This window comes from Lagenorhynchus albirostris, chromosome 9 (assembly GCF_949774975.1).
Source record: "Lagenorhynchus albirostris chromosome 9, mLagAlb1.1, whole genome shotgun sequence".
NCBI lineage: Eukaryota > Metazoa > Chordata > Mammalia > Artiodactyla > Delphinidae > Lagenorhynchus > Lagenorhynchus albirostris.
In genome coordinates this window covers 10,259,081-10,281,117 of record NC_083103.1, presented here as the reverse complement: position 1 = coordinate 10,281,117, position 22,037 = coordinate 10,259,081, and the positions used below count along the sequence as shown (strand labels likewise).

The 22,037-nt window shown below is 49.0% G+C and overlaps 1 protein-coding gene and 1 long non-coding RNA gene across 5 annotated transcripts in view; one reads left to right on the top strand and one right to left on the bottom strand.

Moving 5' to 3' along the window:
* CD6 (CD6 molecule) overlaps nucleotides 1–22,037 on the top strand; it is a 41,398-nt gene that overhangs the window by 7,323 nt on the left and 12,038 nt on the right. For all 4 annotated transcript variants that reach the window (XM_060157667.1, XM_060157666.1, XM_060157665.1 and 1 more), the window contains exon 2: nucleotides 21,036–21,104. In XM_060157667.1, coding sequence (XP_060013650.1) covers nucleotides 21,036–21,104 — 69 coding nt within the window. The remainder of the gene's footprint in view (nucleotides 1–21,035; nucleotides 21,105–22,037) is intronic.
* LOC132525140 (uncharacterized) lies at nucleotides 6,063–21,937 on the bottom strand. Its single transcript, XR_009542188.1, has 3 exons — nucleotides 21,828–21,937; nucleotides 19,649–19,701; nucleotides 6,063–6,131 (listed from the first exon to the last, which is right to left on the bottom strand). It is a non-coding gene; the product is annotated as an uncharacterized LOC132525140 (long non-coding RNA).

The following is a 22,037-nucleotide window of genomic DNA, read 5'->3' as shown; positions in this document are numbered from 1 at the left end:
ATATAGGTTGTTACAAAATATTGAGTATAGTTCCCTGTGCTGTCTTTGTTGGTTATCTCAAAGTTACTTTCTTTTAGGGGCTGGCGGGGTCTAGCAGGCAGATGACCTAACTAGTGCTGGTCAGGTGATTTCTGATTGACGGGTTTAAGATGCCATTTCTGGGAGAGCTGAAACCATAATTAAGTCTCGGCTTCATGATGTGCGGCTTTAGCATAAACAACTCCACTTGGGACCTGTTGTCTTATTTTTTTTTTTTGGCGGTACGCGGGCCTCTCACTGTTGTGGCCTCTCCCCTTGCGGAGCACAGGCTCCGGACGCGCAGGCTCAGTGGCCATGGCTCACGGGCCCAGCCGCTCCGCGGCATGTGGGATCTTCCCAGACCGGGGCACGAACCCGCGTCCCCCGCATCGGCAGGCGGACTCTCAACCACTGCGCCACCAGGGAAGCCCTGCTGTCTTGTTTTTAGCTAGTAGGCGCCAGATCTTTAACTTGACTTTATGACTCCAAATCCACGATGTTTCCCAGCCCTGGAAGACCGGCGGGGTTTGGAACTCCAGCCACCTCAAGATTTTTATAGGAAGGGTCCCCCATTCTCTGGGGAGTTTGCACCTCAGCTACCAACAGCTGGGCTGTCATGGAATTTGGGTGAAAAAACCCCTTGAAGGAACTTGTGTGTCAGAAGCCACTTCCTGGCCAAGCTTCCGCTCAGCCTCAGTTTCCCCAGCCATAAAGTGGGGTCAGTGGCAACCTCCAGAGCCCAGGGCTGGGATGAGGCTCCATGAGACGATGGTTGTGAAGTACTTGGGGAAACATGGGGCTTCTCGGGCGCCAAAGACCCTCGTGGCCACACCTACTGTTGGGCGTGGGGCCAGGGCAGGAGCTCGCGGAGGGAAGCCCGGGTTTCCGCCCACCATTTTGTGGATTCCTGTGGCCCAGCTGCCTCTGCCTGAAAGTGGCAGCTGAGACAGCCTCCAAGAGGCCGGGCAGGGAGGCAGGGCTGAGGGGCTGAGGAGGAGACTGCGGAGCCCTTGGGAGATGCTGGATTAGGGTACCATAATGGGAGAGTGACCCCCTTACTTTCCCCTGCAAGGGGGTTGCCCCCGGGTCTCCACTGAGTGTTAGGAGATGGCAGGGCACATTAGAAGTTCCAGCCTGTAAGTTTTCAGGACACCCCCGACCGCTCTATCGTGACTCTGAGCTGGGCTGGGCTTTCCGGGCAGGGCCAGCATAGCCCAGGGAGTCTGCACCCGGAGCTGGGGGCCAGGGCTGTGCGGGGACACAGGCTGTGTGAGTGAGGGGGGCTCCTCAGAGCTGAGAGCTTCTCAAGGCGTCCTGGCAATCCCATCTGTGTGCCGCACTTCCAGTTTGGAAGTCACCTACTGAGCCCCGAGTCAGGGGGAACACAGGTGAAATCGCTGTGTCGCCAGCCGTGTGCAGAGCCAAGCATGGGTCCGTCCATCTCGCAGAAGCACGAAGTGATGCTGGGAAGCTGCGGCCACACAGCGAGTTGCCGACAGAACTGTGACCAGAGTCACCTTCCGGGCACCAACCAACCCATCCCCGCCAGCTGCCTCTTCCTAAATGGGGCTTGGGGAAAGATTTTCTCACTTCAATAAAATTTTTGCTAGGATGTTCATCTCTTCCAGAAGGGGCGCCTGGGAGCTGGGCTGGGGCGGGGGCAGAGGTGGAGAAGCGTGTCCCGGACAGGGAGGACGTCGACTCCCCATTCTGCTCAGCGAGACCAGCTTCCTCTCTTTCCTTCAGCTAAACTAAGTAAACACACTTGCCAAGTGAATCAAGCTCCTTGGAGAGATGTGCTGCACTCTCCAGATGGGGTTCTAGAAATACGGCAGCAGTATCTGAGCTGGAAGACTCCATCCCCAGAGGGCTGCCAGTCATTGACATCCACCCATTTGTCAGAGGAGGAAACTGAGGTGCAAAATGGGGAGTGAGGCACCCAAGGTCAGGAGCAGGGGTGAGAAGGGTCTGCAGGCTCTGCCCGGGGTCCCTTCCCCACATTACCCAGAGGGTGTGGCGCTGGCCTGTGCCCACAGATGCGTCCTCAGCGCCCCCCGCCGCGATGTGGAGATGGCAGGGGAGGGCTGTGGTCTGACGTGGGTCTGAGGTGAACGCAGCTGACCCTGGGCTCTGAGATGTCAGCTTTGTGAGGCGAGGAGCTGGCTTCCTGCAGCCACTTTGCCTCCACCACCTCAATGGCTCCCCGACTGTTTTGTTTAGTTTTATTTAAAAAAATTTATTTCAGCACAATTTTAGACTTACTGAGAAGTTGCAAAAATATACAAAGATTTTCCATATGCTCTTTACTCAGATTCCGGACTAGTAATATTTTTATCATTTTCTCTATTTGTCTATTACATTTTTCTTGAACCATTTGAGAGTAGGTTGTAGACGTAACTTCCCTTTCTCCTAAATACTTCAACATGTCTTAAAAAAAATAAGGTCATTCGCTTATGTAACCACCGTACACATATCAAAATCAGGTGATAAACGTTGCTACAAAAATAATCTGTAGAACTTTTTCAGATTTTGCCAATTGTTCCAAAACAATTTGCCTTAGAGGCAAAAGAAAATTCCATTGAATGTGTTGCATTTCACTCTCCTTATTTTCCTTTAATCTAGACCAATTGCTCAGATTTTTTCTTTCAAGATACTGATCACTTTGAAGAGTACAGCCCAGTTATTCTGTAAAATGTTCCCCAGCGGGGCTTGTCTGATGATTCCTCATGATTAGTTGTGTTGTTTCTGGCAGGAGTATCACAGAAGTGAAGTTGTGTCCTTCTCAGACATGGTATCAGCTTGTCCCATTACCCATGGTCTAACTCTGATTGCTTGGCTAAGGTGACGTCTGCTAGGTAAAGTCACTCTTCTCCTTTGTGATAAATATGTCTCTTGTGGGCAGATTCTTTGAGAATACGTAAATTTTTTGGTTCCCTTCAAAGCTTTACCCACTCGTAATATTATGGCTGATTCTGGCCTGGATCAGTTATTATTGCGATAGTTTCTTGATGGTGATGTTGTGATGCCATTGTTCTCCTACAGATACAGTGGCCGACTCAGCTTTCTCTGCTGGCTCAGTGAGTGGGAACCAGCTGGCTCAGTGTCCTGAAGGCTGGTGCTGATGGGGCCAAGAGTGAGCTCTCAGGTTGAGCCTCTGACGGCCACCACCTTGCCTTGCCTCCTTGTGGAGCCTGGCGGGGCTCCTCCCTGCTCCCCGGCCCGTCCTCCCTCCACCTTCACAGCTTCCTGCCGTTCATTTGTGGAGCTCCTATTACGTGCTGGGCACTGTTTTTAGCCGCTGAGGATGTAAGACAAAGTCCCAGAATTCAAGGAGCTTATATTCTAGTGGAGAAAACAGACAAATGAATAAACGTTTAAAAAATAGTATCGTTTCAAAGCAGAGAGACACAGACGTAGAAAACAAATGTATGGATACCAAGCGGGAAAGGGGGGGGTGAATGGGAGGAATTGGGAGATTGGGATTGACACCTATACACTATTGATACTATGTATAAAATAGGTAACTAATGAGAACCTACTGTATAGCACAGGGAACTCTACTCAGTGTTCTGTGGTGACCTAAATGGGAAGGAAATCCAAAAAAGGGGGGATATATGTATACGTATAGCTGATTCATTTTGCCACACAGTAGGAACTAACACAACATTGTAAAGCAACTATACTCCAATAAAAATTAATTTTAAAAACTGACTACCAAAAAAAATAGTATCATTTCAGAGAGGACTATGTGCAACGAGGGAAATAGAGCAAAGGAGGGAAGACAGAGAGACTGGAATGGGGATCCAGGTAAGGCCCCTGACGGCACGTGAGCAGAGATCTGATTGATGGGATGAGCTGGGTGTGCCAAGATCAGGGAGCAGGACATTCCAGGCAGAGGCCATGGCAGGTGCAAGGGCCCTGAAGCGGGAGTGAATTTCACATGCTGGAGGAGATTACAGAGGGAAGGGGAGAGTGGAGGAGATGGAGGTGGAGAGGTTGACACGTGTCAGGGAAAACAGATCACGTACGGGCTTGGAATTAATCCAAAGGAAATGGGAAATCGTCAGAGAGTTTTAAGTATAAAAGGATGTGATTTGATTTGCCCTTATGTATATACAATTATTTAACAAATACTTTTTATAATCAACTTCGTATGTAAGCCTAAGTAAGTTGATTTAAACCTAGACATCTTCTAGGTTTCATGTGTCTCAGACCAATGTTGCTTCAATAAATTGAATATATCTGTATAAACAGATAAGACACTCAGAACAACTGCGTCATTCACTAGCCCGCCAGCCAAGCCCAAGTCAGCTCTCCCTTTGTGAAAGGCTTGTAATCCCCAGGACTGAGCAATTGGAAAAGGAATCATCTGCTTACTGTGTGATTCAATACTATTTAATCTTGGATCTTAAATTGGTCTGGTGTGGGATATACTGCGTTAACTGGTGGAAAGACCAGTTTGGGGGAGGCAGTGGGGACAGCGGGGTCTGTGTTGTGAGGGAGGGAAGCAAAGTCTGCTTGGCAACCTCACATCAGGGGCTGTCGGAGGAGGGCAAAGGGGACAGGGACTCACCCAAGGTCATAGCAGTGGCTGGTCTCAGCTCTACCGTCTCTCCTTGTCACTCCCACCTGGTTCCAGCTGAAAATTCAGACACGATGTAAACATTAGTCATCCTTATTGTAAGAATGTTATGACAACCACATTAAAAGAGATCTCACCCAGCACGCACACACTGAGGCCCTTCGTTCCTGAGGGAGGGAGTGTGTAGGTCTCTGTAGCGTCGTGGGCGTTTAGTCGCGTCAGCGCGGAGGTGGGTGTGCGGAAGGGCACCGTGTTGGTTGTGATGAATATTTGTCAGAACGGCTGTGAGAACGTGGATTCTGGGGTCTCGGAGACCAGCATGGGATCCCAGGCCGCACCACCTTCTCTGTGACTTTGGGCACGTTTCCAAACCTCTCTGAGGGGAAATGGGTACCACCGGAACGTCAGCTCCCCAATTCTCGCTCTCTAGATAGACTCTAAAGCCATCCCTGAAGGTCTTTAGAGACCATTTTTCATCACCTGCATCTGTGGGGGCTGGCTCGGTTCCAGCCACGTCCATGTAGCCATGAAGCTCAGTCCCACAAAGCACTTGTGGAATTTCTGACTCTGGCGATCTGGAAGTGGAGGGCACAGCCATCCGTCCTGCGGTTCCCCCCCTGCCCCCCGCCTCTCCCAAGACTCCCCAGAAGCAGCTGTGGGCTTTTGTCAGCTCTTGCCTCCCAGAGGTGACCTTTGTTGCAGGTACGTGTGTGACTTAGTTTCCTAGGGCTGCAAAGTACTATAAACGGGTGCATGAACAACAGAAATGTATTGTCTCACAATTCTGGAGGCTGAAAATTCAAGATCAAGGTGTCAGCAGGGTGGGTTCCTTCTGAGGCTGTGAGGAAGCATCTGTTCCACGCCTCTCTCCTAGCTTCTGGTGGTTTGCTGACAACCTTTGGCATTTCTTGGCGTCTAGAAACAAATCCCCACCTCTGCCCTCCTATGTGCATACGTCTGCCTCCAAATTTCCCCTTTTTATGAGGACACCAGTCATACTGGATCAGAGCCCACACACTAGTGACCTTATTTTAACTCTGTGCAGACCCAATCTCCAAACAAGGTTGCATTCTGAGGTACTGGGAGGTATGGACTCCAACATATCTGTTTTGCTGGGACACGATTCAGCCCATAGCAGTGCATGCATGTGTGTGCGTGTGTGTACATGACTCAGGAGTGGAATTTCTGGGTCACGACTATGGAAATGCTTTCTAGAGTGGCTGTGACAGTTTTGTTCCACCCCGCCCCCCTCCAGCAATGTACAGAGTCTCTACTGATCCCCATTCTCAGCAACACTCCATATTACCACCCTTCTTAATTGTCGACAATCCAGGGCCTGTGAAACAGTCTCTCCGTGTGGCCTGACATTGCTTTCCTCTGCGGCTGTGTGGCTGGGTTTTTCATATGTTCAAGGGTCCTGTGTGTTTCTTCTTCTGTGAAGGGCCTCTTCCTGCCTTTTGCCCATTATTCTATTGCTTGCCTTTTCCTCACTGGTTAATGGATGAAGATTCTTTTCTGAGGAGGGTTTCCACTGGGGAAGGTGAGGAAAGAAGAAGATAAAGGGGGAAGTTAGGTCATTATTTCTGGCCTTAAATTTCAAGAACTCATCCACACAGCTGCTCCTTCAAGGGAAAGACAGGAAACCATTTCAGGTCCTGAGTCTCTTTCTGGAATCTCCGGGGCCAGGTTCAAATCAGAATCTAGAATGTTAGGATTTTAGAGAGGTGACATGTTTATGTGATGTAATGTCTCAGCAGGGGCCTGAGCAGCCTCTGTAACCAAATACCTTAACATTTCTGCAACAAAATATATGATTTTTCACACCATGTAGAATAAATAAAGACCATGGACAAACCAGCATCTTTTCAGGTCAGGAAGTTATGAAAAATCCACAGAGTTATGAAAAATCCAGGGGTATCTGGGGCTTCAGAATTGCATTAAAGATTGTGCAAGCGTGTTGCCAAATAGCTATTGAGAGTCAGGCCCCATCACGATCATTTTCTCTTTTAATCTCCCAATAGCCCCAGGAGGTGGCTATGAACATCACCGCTTACTTTGACAAAGGTCACTGATGATACTAGAGTTTAGCAAAAAGAGTGCATATATGTATATGTAAAACTGATTCACTTTGCTGTGCACCTGAAACTAACACAACATTATAAATCAACTATATGCCAATAAAAATTTTTTAAAAAAGAAAAGAAATCCAGATCCTGGTATTAAGAGGAAGAGATGGGATTCGAACTCACATCTGTCTGACTCCAAAGCCCACCTGCTTCCAACTCTGCCGTGCTGCCCCCAACCCTATGGAGGTGGCTTCTTGACTTCTCTGCTCTCCAGGATTCTGGAGTTTAGAAGCAGAGTCACCAGCCAGAGGAGTGGATTGGGAGGGCGGGATGCGGTGGGGAGTGAGTAGGTGGGAGGTCTGTTGGCTGAGCCAGACCCTCACCCCAAAGCAGTGGGTGCTGGTTGCCAGAGTTAGAATGCCCACCTCAAACCTCTGCAAAGCTTCCCAAGGGTCCATCGTACTTTGGCATTGACCAAACATTCAGCTGGCTCTCTCCTTGCCCCAGTTTGAAGGCCTCTTTAGACACCGGAGGGGGAGACACTGATCAGAGATCTTACCTGTTGCTGGGGTTCAGGGACTGAGAAAGCAACAATGTCTTCCCAGCATTTAAGTCAGAGCTCGAGCACCTTTGCAAGGAAGGATAGGGAAGCCCTGTGGTGTCAGACCACTGGTGGGGAGAAAGGGTGGCATGGAGAGTGGTAGGTCACTGCCCCACATGATCTCTCCTCTGAGCCCGCTCACCCCCTGGAAAGGTACAAGTTAGATCTCCAAGGTTGTTTGGCAAAGGCTTGGATATTTCCTGCTCTCCATCATGTTCTCATCCTTGAGAACTCCTACACATCCTCTAAGGCCCCTCCCAATTGTCAGAATGATTCCCTCTCACCTCTACTCTTCCCAGAGCACTTTATCCTGACCCCTGGGGTAGCACTTCTACCTGATCATAATCAACTCTGAGTATATCTTCATCCTCTGCCATGGCTTGGGACCTGGCACAGAGCCTGGCCAAGAATGAGGAACAGATGAACGAATGAAGGAAGGAAGGAGTGACTAAGGGCTAAGATGGGCAGAAACGTGAAAGATTTTGAGCCACTTCAGAAATGCCCTAGACGTGACTTATGGAGGGGAGTGTGGGCTGACCATGTCTCCAGAGAGCCAAGAAGTGGGCTTGAATTTAGAGAGACCGGAAGTTGAATTCTGGTTCTACATCTTAGTAACTGTGGCCTTGGGCAAGTCGCTCAAGTTTCTTACCCGGAAAACTGAGACTTCAGTGGGCCCAACGGAGAGTCATAGGAGAGTGCGTGCTGTATGTAAAGCCGGGACACACACATGCTACCTCTTCCCAGGGAGCCCAAATTTATTTCCTGAACTTGAACTCATGGGCCTGGTTGGCCTTGTGGCCGTTGGCTACTGCCGGCCTTTAGCTGCTAATGACACAAGGTGGCCGTGGAGATTCAGGCTGAATATCCCCCGTGCCTCCCCAGTTTCCCCTTTGAATCTGGATTTGGGCCTGGATTTGTTTAGAGAGAGGAGGTGGGTAGTGAGAGGGGAGGGGCCCCTTGGAGCTGATGGGCACAGCTGCTGAGCCAGGGTTGGTCCCTACATCCCAGGAGACATTCTGGTCCCAGCCTGCTTGGGAAGGGCTGTGTTTCCTTCCCAGGAAGGATGACGATGACTTCCAACAGCTGCTAGATGCCTGATATTAAGGGGGCCCTTCTCCGAAGGGGGCTTTCGGCCACCTCAGGAAGGCGTCAGCATCACCCCTGAGAGCTGGGGGGATTTTCACCCCTTGCCCACACTCAAGCTTCCTTCACCCAGAAACTGCTGCTGCAGCAGCTCTCGGAGACTTCGAACCAGAGCCACTCCTGAGAGCCGGTGGGTGGGGACGGGCCCCCTGGAAAATCCTGCATGGCCAAGCAGAATTTCAGCTTCCACTGAAACCCGGAAAAACCCAGCCCTGCCCTTCGTACAGAGGCCAAACTCTGGGGAATTTTATTCTTGAATTTCACATACTTGAGTTTCTAGCTTAACACAGCAGGCCCTGTCCTGCCTCCGGGCCTTTGCATGTGCTGTACGCCCTACCCAAAATGCCCCTCTGCCTTCTCTCACTTGTAGAAGCCGCCTGACACAGTGGAAAGAGTGAATCTGGGGAACATGCTTGGATTTGAATTCTGGCTTTTTCACCACCAAGCTCTGTGACCTTGGAGTAGTAACAATTTCTCTGAGCCTCTTTGTCAGTTAAATGGGTTTCATGATAGCACTTCCTCACAGGGTCATCATGATGCTTCTGAATGACGTCTATAAAGCTCTCTGTTCAATAAATCTGGATCCGCTCCCTCTGCCCCAGTGAAATGTTCCTAGACCCCAAGCCCTGGCCCAAAGGTCACCTCTCTTGCAGTAAGTTCCTGAACAGGTGTAATCAAGGCAGCCCAGGAAATCCTTTGTCTGGGTGCAAATCCTTCTTTGCCTTTATTTATTTATTTATTGGCTGCATCCGGTCTTAGTCGCGGCACGCGGGATCTTTCGTTGCGACGCGTGGGCTTCTCTCTAGTTGTGACGCAAAGACTTCTCTCTAGTTGTGGCAAGCGGGCTCCAGAGCACGTGGGCTCTGTAGTTGTGGCACTCGGGGTCTCTAGTTGTGACGCGCAAGCTTCATTGCCCCGTGGCATATGGGATCTTAGTTCTCCGAGCAGGGATTGAACCTGCGTCCCCTGCATTGCAAGACGGATTCTCTACCACTGAACCACCAGGGAAGTTCCCCTGCTTTGCCTCTTATGAGCCCTGTTGTTCTGGAAAGTTCCTCCACACCTCTTGGGCCCTATATTTCCCCATTTGTAAAGTGGGGATAATAATACCTTCCTCTGAGCATCATGATGGAGATGAAAGAATTTAAAGCTATTAAAAACCCATGTAAGCACACAAGACTCCTTGGCAGGGGGCATTGATATGATTCAAGCAATTTACAAAGGCTTTTTCACATATGTTGTCATTTAAAAAAACTGTTGTTTTCATTTTCAACACTAAAATTATATATAATGTAAATAGTACAGAATTTAGCAACTACAGGAAAACAAAGAAAGAAATTTACCTGTAATGGTAACTGTTGTTACCACCCTGTTATAGAATCTTCCAGACATTTTGTTAGAGAGAAATATTGAAAAACACACAGAAGTACAGAGAGTGTTTCAAAAACTCCTAGGCATCCCCACCACCCAGATTTAAGAAATGTTTACATTTTCACATATTTGCTCAGATCTATTTTAATAAGAAAACAAACCATACAGATGCTGCTGAAATATTTCCTTATCCCTCCCTCCCCAGAGCACTCACGCTCCAAGGTGTGGTGTGTGTACCCTTCTTTTCCATGTTTTTGTACTTTTATTACATAAAAATGTATCAATACCCAATAGATAGTACATGTGCCGTATTTTCTATAAACGGCATCATATTGGATGCATTGTTCTACAGCTCACTCCTCCTGCTCAATATATGTTTCAAAGATCTATCCAAGTGGCTAGATATAGATCTAGTTCATTCTTTTAACAAAATAATTCAGTCTATAAATATAACATAGTATCATTAATTATTTTCTGCTGAGGAACTGTTAGATTACTTCTAATTTTCTTTGATTACATACAGTGCTGCAGTGACAATCTCTGCATATGTCTGCATGTGAACTTGCCAGCGAATAGTTTTCTAAGCTATATATAGAAGAGTATTGCCGTGGAGTCAAGATAGCAGCACCCTCAGCTTAATGAGATCTCTGGCCATTTCTCTATGCATTGTATTTACAAGAATATGGTCATCCTGTGTATCTTGTTTATAATCCTTTACTGCCTATTACTCATATGCACACGCACATCTATCACATATATTCATTTGTGCTTGTTGATTCTGCAGGATCCTCTTCGCTACTTACTGCGGCCAGGTATTGGATTTTTGTGTGATCTTGTTTCAGTCCTGTGAGGTTTTTATACCTGTGAGGTGAGGGAGGCAAGTTGGCCATATGAAGAGATTTGCCCAAGGTTTCCATAGTAAGGAAGAAGCTGGTTTTCAAACTCAGGCTTGTTCAGTTCCAATCCCATGCTCTTTCTGCTGCCCAAGACCTGGTAGGCGGTTCTACGCAATCCTCATTCTAGAGCCCCATCCAAGACCTACTGAATCGGAATTCTAGAGGAGGAACCCGGATGTCCATTTCCTGCACGCAGTGGTCTGAACCCTTACGGGGAGATCAAGAAGATGGGGCTTGTAAAAGGCCAGTGTCTCTGGCCTGCTGGGCTCACTTGGAGAAACTCAATCGTGAGTTGCTCATGATTCTCTATGCTTGGTGGTATCCCATCTTACCATCTGGTAGCTGCAAAGAAGGCAGAGTCTGGCATGGGAACCTGAGCAAGCCTTGCGGCCAGGTCCACAGGAGCCTTTGCTTTTAGAGGAACTCCTGTTACCATGGCAACTGCAGTCCACATCTCATCTCTAGGAATGCTGGATGCCGTGTTTGTAGGGCCAAGGAAGGGAATAGCGAGTTGTGAGTGTGAGGCAGCTCTGCTAAGCTTCCTAAGAAAGACAGGGAGGCAAGAGGAAAGAAGGCAGCTTTGGGGGAACTGGAATTGTCCCTTTGCAGAGAAAACTGAGGCACCCTCAGAGCCATCTTTATGCCTGGGGTGAATGAATAGATAGATAGAGCTGCCCTCCTATGTCCATTGGGGATTGAACAGGAGAGAGCAGGGTGGGGGGACATAATGGCAGCGGCCATGTACCACGTCCTAAGCATGTTACATATGTTATCCATGCACCCCCTCAAAGCGATCCAATGTGGCTTATGTATTATGCCCAGTGCCAGGTTAAAACTGAAGTCTAGCAGGGCTCAGTGACTTTCCCAAGGTCACACAGCTAGTGATCAACAGAGATGGGTTTGGATCACTATTCTGTCTGTCCCCAAAGTCTCTGTTCTAAATCATGAAAAGAGAATTTCCTGTTTGTTTCCAGTTTGGCTATCACAGATAAGTTTACTATGAACATGTACATAAAATTCTTTATATGAACATATGGTTTCTTGTTCTAAATGAATGACTGTACCCATTTGTATTCCCATCAAAAGTATGGGAGCAGTCCAGTCCCCCTGTATTCCTCACCGGTTCTTGGTTGGTATGATCAGTACTTTGAATATTACCTGTTTTAAAAGTGTGGAGATGGGGCTTCCCTGGTGGTGCAGTGGTTGAGAGTCCGCCTGCCGATGCAGGGGACGCGGGTTCGTGCCCCGGTCCGGGAGGATCCCACATGCTGCGGAGCGGCTGGGCCCGTGAGCCATGGCCGCTGAGCCTGCGTGTCCAGAGCCTGTGCTCTGTGACGGGAGAGGCCACAACAGTGAGAGGCCCGCGTACTGCAAAAAAAAAAAAAAAAAAAAGTGTGGGGATGTATCTCACTATGGTTTGATTGCATTTCCCTAATGATTCATGATGTTGAACATTTTTGTGTTCATTTGCCAGGTGTATGTCTTCTTTGATTAAATGTCTGTTCTTTTACTAGTAACTGAGAAGACAATTAAAAAAACTTGAAAATAAAAAAATATTTCCCAAGAGTGGCAACTGTGAAGCTGATGCATTGGTGCTGGGAAGGCTGTGGACTCTCCTACTCCCAGGATCATCTCATTTACGCTTACTTCCCTAATACGTACTCCAGGCCCCAGCACGTGGTACAAGTTCAGCAAGTGTTAATGGAATTGAATGCAGAACAGCGATAGACTCTTTTCTCAGCTTTCCGGAAAACATGGCTCACACGCCCTCACTTTCCTGAGCATGAGAGTAGGAAGGGGAGTTCCAGAAACAGATCATACCCCAAAGCCGGTGGTGTACCCTGATTTCATCTTTGAGTTTCCTCTCACTGCAGATTACGAACGGTTGTCTTTTACCTCCCCTGGGTTTGGTGATGGAAAGGAGGGGAGTTCAATCTGGCATGTAGGGAGGATGTCATGCAGGTGAGCATCCTCTGTTATATAACATGGTGACAAATACAAGCTAAAAAGTCTGGATTTCTCTGACCTGCGTGACTGAGGACCTTTGGGGCTGGGACTCTTGAAGCTTTTGTCATCACTTTTCTCTGTCAGTCACGTGCTGCTTTAGCTTGGGCAAAATACCATAGACTGGGTGGTTTAAATGTTTGTGGCTTAAACAACAAACATTAGTTTCTCACGTTTCTGGAGGCTAAGAAGTCCAAGATCAAGGTGCCAGCAGATTCTGTGTCTGGAAAGGGCTCTCTTCCTGGTCTGCAGACAGCCGCCTTCTTGCTGTATCCTCACACCATAGAGAGATCTTATGTCTCTTGCTTTTCTTTTTTTCCATCATGAGGGCTCCACCTTCATAACCTCATCTATCCCAAATTATCTCTCAAAGCCCCCACTTCCTAACGCCATCACAGTGGGGATTAGGGCTTCGAATATGAATTTATTCATATATGAATAAAATATGAAATTTTAGGAAGACATACACATTCAGTCCATAGCCTGTGCATTGAGTTTTCCTTGTGTCCCTAAGCCTTTCCTAGGTATGATGAGAGAGAATGAAAACAAACAAACAAAAATCCTGTAAAATATATTAAGTAAGCCTAAGACACCAAGTTGCTGACTTTCTCTTGGGTTCCCAGGGGGGAGAAGTCAGCCCAACCTTCCTGGGTTTTGAAAGTCCCCAGTGGGTACAGCCTGGTCTAGTCACATAGACATTGATGCCGGTCACCTCTGGAAGCGAGGACCACACTGTCCCACCAAGCCCCCAGGACAGCTTCAGTCTCTGCGACAAAATAAACTCAACCTAAACTCTCCAAGTCCCTTCAAAGACAGGACACAGCTATTCCCTCTGAATCAAGTCATAAGTTATTTTTGCGAGCCAGCGCACTGCTTCTTTCCAATTTTAATGGAATTATAGACTGTTTGTCTCTTCTTTCCAGTTGTTTTAACAATTGCTCTCCATCGAGTTTGGGACTGCTTGTACACACTGCTATATTTAAAATAGATAACCAACAAGGACCTACTGTACAGCACAGGGAACTCTGTTCAATACTCTGTAATACCCTAAACGGGAAAAGAATTTGAAAAGGAATAGATATATGTGTACGTATAACTGAATCACTTGGTTGTACACCTGAAACTAACACAACATTGTTAATCAACTATATTCCAATATAAAATAAAAATTAAAAAAAAGCATTTCAGAGGTTTACTGTTCCACTAAAGATCACTAGCTATCAGTAAATAAAACTAGTATTAAACATAAAAAAAAAATTGCTCTCCATCAACAACCTCAAGAGAGTCTTTCAAAGAAAAACATTCACTGTAGTCCCAGCACCCTCCCACTCGGGGCTCCTCTCCCTAAACTCCCTGGGACTATTAGTCCTTGACTCTTCCAAGTAACCCGTTTCTCCTCTGGCCTCAGAATTGAAACAAGCGGGTTCAGGGAGTGCCGGAGCCAGCCTGTGTGGGAGAGTCGGTGGGGAAGTGGTGGAACAGCTCATGGCTGGGCTGCCAGACCTCATCTTGTCCTTGTTGGGGGAATGGCGGGCAGAATGCCATCTCAGGGGCTCCTGACCTAGGGAAGGACAGCTTCCTCGTGGCCGCACATCTTTAGAATCAGGGCCCTTTTGGGAATTGGTCCCTGGGGCTTGACTGAGTACTGAGTTGTATCACCCTTGGAGGTGGGCTATCTAAGTTCAGGGCTGGCTGAGTGGTAGAGCTGGAAGGAGTTTGGAAGACCAGCCGGGCTGTCAGAGCTCCCTGCCCCTCGCCTTTGGCATGGTCAGTCGCTGAACCAGAAACCAGGATGTGGAATTCCAACCCAGTGGAGTAGAGTGGTTAAGAGTGTGGGTTCTTGAACCATGCAGCCTGGGTTCGAATCCTAGCTTTGCCATTTTCTTGCTGGTTAATCTTGAGCAAATTACTGCTAAACTTTTTTGCACCTTGGTTTCCCCACTTTGTGGACTTGCTGTGAGAATTAAACTGGTTATTTCATCTAAAGTATTTTAAAAAGGCCTCGTATGTGAAAGTACTGAATACATGTCAGCTATATCGCTGAGCTGTGCTAGGAAGTTGTGGTGGGTACCTGGCATGTCTTGGGGCCTCCCCTTTCTCCATCAGAGCAATGGGAAGAATCAAAAAGGCCTTCCCTTATCTCTCTACATTTCGGACTCAAGATGCCTGAGATGGGTAACGGCTCCCATCGGTGTGGGATGGAAATAGAACACTAGTTACCCATCTGGTTGTCTCCCAAATGTCCGTCTGCAAACTGGGAATGGCAATCCAGTGCCCACCCAGTGAATCTCAGGACTATGGGCCAGTGGATGTTTCTGGACAGCTGCCCTCTTTGAATATCTGGGCCCCAAGCTAGAGCCTGGGAGGCAGGTCCTCCTGGGTTCAACTAGCCTTCGTCATCCTTGCTCAGGACACGAAAGGCTGGTCTGCATGAACACAATTTGTGGTGCTCTCCCAGCCAACAGTCCCATGCCACTCCCAAAACTTGTGGGCACTGCAGTCCCTGGGGCCTGGTCCCAATCCTGGAGAGGGGCACACCCCACTCCCGCCCCAGCAGTGCCCTGGAGCAGTGGCTGGGCCAACTTGGGAGACACTGCACTGGGAGTCTGTGGGCCTTGGGATACACATGGGACTGTGTGTATTCAGAATTCAGTGGGACTGACAGCCACCAAACTGCTCATAAATAAAATACGTAATCACCTGTGGCTGGGGTCACAGAGGAAAAGTCCAGGGTACGATGAGAAGCTAGAACGAGGCATTGAACTTGGGTCCCTCTGGGTCCTGGAAGACCTTCAGAAGCTTAAAGCCAAGGCTGGGGCGGGAGCCCTGGGGAGAGAGAACTGTGTATCCTGCTTCCATCACTGAACCTTGCAACATGGTCTTCCCCTCACATCCTTAAAAACTCTTGGTAAATTTCGTTTTTTGCAAATATTTTTAACATGCTGTGTTTTCCTAACCAATCCTTCGATCCCTTTTAGACAATTCAGTTGTCTCCTTGTCTCCAGTTTTGTTTTTGTTTTTTAACTATTAGAAGCCACGTGGCCGCAGGCTTTTTGTCTAACAAGGCAGCCACTCAGGGCGCCCCGGCTACACCATCTCTCTTAATCCTCATGGCAAGCCCGCAACGTGGGTGCTTGTTGCTCCCGTTTTACAGGAGGGCCACCGAGGCTCAGAGAGGCCAATGATTTGCCTGAGTCACACAGTTAGAAAGGGGTTCAGCTAGCAAAAAGAACCGAGAACTTTCCAATTCCGATGCGTGGACACTAACCGCTGTGTAGTGGTATTCTGGATCGTTTCTTTAGGATAGGTTCCCAGAAGTGGGATTACTGGATCAAAAGGGGCTGGTTTGTTCCTTTTTTTTTTTTTTTTTTGCGGTACGCGGGCCTCTCACTGTTGTGGCCTCTCCCGTTGCGGAGCACAGGTTCCGGACGCGCAGGCTCAGCGGCCATGGCTCACACGCCCAGCCGCTCCGCGGCATGTGGGATCTTCCCGGACCGGGGCACGAGCCTGTGTTCCCTGCATCGGCAGGCAGACTCTCAACCACTGCGCCACCAGGGAAGCCCTCCTTTTTGTTTTTGAGGCTGTTGACACACGTGCTCACAAACACTTCGCACTGATATTAAGGAGAGAAAGGTGAGCTTCTGGCCAATGCTGCCTGCCCCGCTCCCCTCACTGGTTCTTTTTGTGGGTTCCTCCCCCCCTAGTTCTGTAGCCCTGCTCCACCGTGCCTTCCCCTCTGTACAGCATCTCTGCATCCATCGTCCACTGGGTGAGCATTTACTGTGCGCCTACGTGCTCCTCGGCACATCTGATGGAGCCAGGGCCGAGGGTGCCCTCAGCGGTAGCTGCTGTTTATCTCACCCCCATATGGGTGTGTGGCCAGGCCGGCATTCCACAGCCCCTACAGGGACCTGAAACTCTCTGTGTCAGCCTTGCTCTGACACTGGGCTGGCCAGCTGGGGCCTTGGCTGGGAGAACAACCCCCTTTCCTTCAGTGTCTGTGCCTCCTCCCTCCCTGTGTCTCTCACCTTCCAAAAGCTACGGGGAAATCCCATGGGCCTGGGTGACCCAGGAAGGGGACAAGTGGCCCATTTTTTCCGGTTCCTGGCAAGGTGGCTCTGCAGTGCTTTCATTTTCCCCATGCTCTGGTCTCCTTCACTTCATCCTCCCCTGGCATCTTCCTCTTGCTGCCCTAGCCAACATCCTGCCCCACTCTGCTTGGGACAAGCCTAAAAAAGCTGCCACCTTCCTTGGGGGTGCTGGGTAGCTCTCCCAACTTCTTTCGCCTCCCAGTCAGCAACCTCCCCTCCCTCCCTTATCCCTCTTGGTCCATAACTTTCCAGAATGTAAGGCTCAACCCAAGATGGTTTTCTGGGCACACAGGAGAATTTCAAGTGGTAAATGAACTGAGCATTAAATAACACTGAACAAAGTGGTAAAAAAGGTATTTAGGGCTTCCCTGGTGGCGCAGTGGTTGACAGTCCGCCTGCCGATGCAGGGGACGCGGGTTCGTGCCCCAGTCCGGGAAGATCCCACATGCCGGGGAGCGGCTGGGCCCGTGAGCCATGGCTGCTGGGTCTGCGCGTCCGGAGCTTGTGCTCCGCAACAAGAGAGGCCACAGCAGTGAGAGGCCCGCGTACCGCAAAAAAAAAAGGTATTTAATTATTTTATTTTCAATGCTCTGTCATCCTCAGAGATCATCTGATCTCCTCAGAGAGTCTCTATTTGATGATGACATGTCTTTCAACATTTCTAACTTGGCTTTATTTCTAGTATACTTATTTTTACAATTCCCTTGTATTTTAGGCAAGCAATACAAAAAGCCCATTTATCTTGTTATCTTTCTAGTTTTTCTGCATATCTACCTCTGTACCTAATCTTATATAGATGGAATCTATATAAAATTATGTATAATCATCTGTATATGTGATTTTTCTTAGTACAGCCTTTCATCTCTCCCTTTCACCACTTGTTTCTTCTCTCTCTCCCGCCTCTCTTCTCCCAGTGACATGACTCACCCCCAGGACCAGCAACATAATTTGCAGGGCCCAGTGCAGTATGAAAATTCAGGACCCTTTGTTCCAAAATTATTAAGAATTTCAAGATGGAGACGGCAGAGCATTAAACCAAGTCCAGGACACTTAAGTGCAGGTCACACGGCCACGGAGCTGGCCCTGCTCTGTCCTTCCCTTGAAGCCCTCCTTTTTTGGGGGGGTGTTGCCTTTTTTTGGCTTGCAGGATATTTGTTCCCTGACCAGGGATTGAACCCGCCCCCTTGGCACTGAAAGCACAAAGTCCTAACCACTGGACTGCCAGGGAATTCCCACCCGCCTTTCTAATTTACCCATTTTCATAACTTGGTCTGTGTTCTTCCATAATTTCCTCCATGTTCACATAGTGATACCAGTTCGTAAGTGTGGTTTTTTGGCCATTGTTTTGCAAAAGTTGTATCATATTATTTTTTCTTCTTTGTATCTTGCTTCCTTACTCAACAGAGCGTGGAAATCCCTCCAACTGGTATAAGCCTATTTCATTCTTCATAAAGGCTGCATAAGATGCCATGCTGTAAATAGACCATATTTATTCTGCAACTTTCCCAGCAGATGGGCATTCACTCTTTCTAATTGTTTGCTGTTCAGAAAACTGTAATGTATACTTTTACGTTCGGGCATCTCTGCGTTGTAAAGCAAATTCACAGGATAGGGTAAAGGCTCCTTTTCAAATAACTTTGTTGCAGCAAACATGAGAATTAAATTTATAGAAAAGTCTGAAGCACAGGGCCGGGCAAAGGCAGTAACAAGGTCTGGGAAGGGCAGATCCTGCGCCGGGTTCTCTGTGAACCCAGGCCCGGATGGAAGGAGGCTGAGAGGTAACTTCTGTTCCTGCGCACAGAAGTCAAAACACAAAAGCCAGTCTCCCTTGTTGGGATAGGGGACAGGAAGTGCCTGTGACACAGGAAACAAACCCTTGAGTATATCTGGTATCAATGAACTGCCTCGGCAATGGCTGTCCTCGGAGCTGGCGGCCCCTGCTCACTCTTTCATTCATTCAGTCAATCAGCAAACACTGTGTTGGGCACTCTAGGGGTATGGGGCTGACCCGGCCTTTGGCCCTGCCCTCCAGGGTTTTCTGATCTAGCAGAAAACATGTGTGCCTTTATGCATGAGGAATAGTTTCTCAGACCAGAGATAGGTATACAGAGGCATGTAGAGACCCCCCACAGACACACAGGCAGTCACAACAACACACACACTCACATATACACGCAGAGACATACACATACACACTCTCACAACCACATACACACACACCCCCCACAATCACACACGCACGCACCACAGCCAGCATCCCAGTCCCTCCATTCCCCTCCCCACCCCAGCACATGGAGAAATAATAACAACTGCACAGCAGCACCGGGACCATTGCTGGGGGGAACCGGGACTCTGAAATCCTGACTTGGGAGCATTTGAATCCTCTATGACATTAGCTGCAGAGTTTGTGCTCTGAATTCTGAGTCATTTCCCATTCAGGGGGTCAGGCTGGGCAGCCAACCAGGGAGTTGGTGAGGACAGGCAATTAAAGGCTTGATTACTTCTGTCTGAGTGATGGAGTAGCCCAGTTGGATGCTTGTAGGAGAGCTGTGTCTGCAGGTGTGTGTGTGTGTGTGTGTGTGTACGCTCATCTAGGTGTGAGTCCATGGAATATTCTCAGGTGAGGCTGGGAATGTATAGCAGTCATGCCTGAATCTTCAGCCCCTGCAGCACTCAGGCCAGGTCAGGCTAGGCTGTGATAATAAGTACATCTCAAAATCTTCAAGGCTTAACACTAGAAAGGCTCACTTCTTGCACAAAACTCAAGGTGGGTCAATGTCCCCCTCCACCTCGTCTTTGCATTGGGAGCCCAGGGCTTCTAATTTGGCTACAACAGAGCAGGAAGAGATGGAAGAGGCTCACTGCCTCTTACCTACCTTGGTCCAGCAGTGGGTACACGTCCCTCTGCCTAGACATCAATGGCTCCAACCTAAGGGCAGGAGAACCCAGAAGTGTAGCGGAGCTCCTTTATGAGCACTACAGTCCTAGCCACATCCCTCCTTTCATGTTTCTGCCAACCGAAATATCCCTGCCCGGCATGGATCCAGTTCCTTGGAGACAGTTCAAATCCTGGCCTGCTAGCTTGCTAGCTGGGCACTTGCTAGCTGGGTGGCTTCAGGCCATGTAGCAGCCAGGGTCCCAACAGGAAACAGGTGGCACGCTCAAAATAGGAGTTTGAAGGGGTCTCAGTTAGAAAAGGACTATTTAGAAAGGCTAATGTAGTAACCAGGAGCTCGGAGCAGCTGAGCTGCCATCACCCTGAGCAGACAAGACCACAGAGTGGTCATTGAGACCCAGAAGGAGAAAGTCAAGGAGAAGTGACCCCGTGGAGAGGACCAATGACCTTCAGATGAGGGACACAACCTGCCCAAGGGATCCCACCGGGAGGGAACCAGTAGGATAAACACCACGACTTCACTCTCTTCCTTCCCTCCTCTCTCTGCTGGGACTCCCCATTGGCTGAGCCCAAGTGCCCTGGAAGATGCTGATTTAGTTGAAACAGGTCAGCCTCCCAGGGCAAAGTGGACAGAGGCTCTGGAGGGACAAATGGACACAATCCGGCACAGTCAATTGATTTCTATTCTCTGGGCCTCCCTTTCCTAATTTCTAAAAAGTGGATGCTAATACCTACCTCACTGTGTTGTTGAAGGAAAATGGAATAACATATGCAAAGACCTTGGCGTATAATCGGTCCTCAGCAAATGTTAGCTTCTTAGTGTCTGAAAGTACTTCATAGTCCAATGGTTCCCAGCTCAGGACGCTCCAATTACCCTAAAGTCTGGTGTGAATTTCTCAGACAAATTTTCCAAACCGAAAATGTTTTTCCTGATAATAACTCCCATTTTTTAACTTCTTCTGTATGTGAAGTGTTTTACAGGTATTGCCTCCTTTTAGACTCGCTAAAACTTTTGTAAGTGTTATTGCCAACTAACTGGGACTCTGGCCGAGAGCAGTTAGTAACCCCTCCACGGTCACTCAGCCAGTAAGTGGGTCTGGCCCCAAAGCCACAGCTGTTCCTCTCTGCTCTCCTCTGATTTCTGAGGGTGCGTGCACGATTAGTAGATGAAGTGCAGGATGCTGCAACTCCAAAGCTTGAGAATTTCCCTACCCCGGAAGGAGGTAAGTGCACCCAAGGTCGAGGACCCTGTCCTACCAGAGGCCCCATGTAGCCACAGAAGGATCCAGAAAGTGCCCCCTACCCTTCAAGGCACCTGTGTGCCCTCCAGGCCTGAGCTCACTCATGCTGTTGCTGGTTAATTTCAGGTCACCCAAGTCCAGCCCCATCTGGCCAGCCCAACACCACCAGTGAAGAGAGCCAGCTCTTGCAGCCAGGTGAGGAAACAATCTTGTGGGACTCACAGTCAGCTTTCTGAGACCAAGTAGGTGGTCTGTGGGGGGTGATGGGAAAGGGAAATGGGTTTTTATGGTACCAGGGAGGCTCCCTGACTTCAGACAACACTTCTCCTTCCTGACCCAATGCCTGAAGCTCCACCACTAGATTCACTTTGAGATCTTAGAGCTGCCATCTTTGGGAGGCCACTGATGAAAGGTCATGCACATGTGGGCAAGGTGTTCAGCGGGCATTTAAAGGGGATTTGTTGAGAACAAGCTAAAGGACACTTGGTAGGAGTGGTGGGGCTCCATCAGATGGGTCCTCAATTAACTCAACAGATATTTAAGGACCTACTCTGTGCAAAGTTGTGTGCAATCCTGGGCAAAAACAGGAGGTGATTCCCCCAGGAGGGGCTTTGGGGAAGGGGGGACCACCATCCACTGAGGCCGCCCACCTTCAACCCCATCACCAACCCCATGTCCATCCTCCAAGGTTCCGGTGTCACAATGGCAGCCTACATGGTTGTACCCTCAGAATAGCGGAGGGGCCTGGGAGGGGCAGCATGGCACCCACAGTAGCGGGGGAGAGGGCCTCTCAACCCAGAACCCTGCCCTCCTTTCACACAAGGGTGACTCTGGAGACAGAGGCAAGAAAGAAGGGTCTATGGGAACTGGACACCCCAGGGCTAACCCATCCTAACCTCCAGTCACCTTCGGCCCTACCTTCTCCTGTCTCTAAGGAGGACCAAAGGGTCAGGCGATGAGGCAGCCCAGCCCCATTTTGCAGACTGGAAGGCTGAGGCTCAGGGCGGGTAGGGTATGGTCCAAGGTCACGCATCAGATCAGTGGTGGGACCCTTGGCAGCTGTCCGCCTCCACCTGCATCCCTGAGGTCGGCAGAATCCGAATCAGCCGAGGCTCAGCTAGGGTCTGG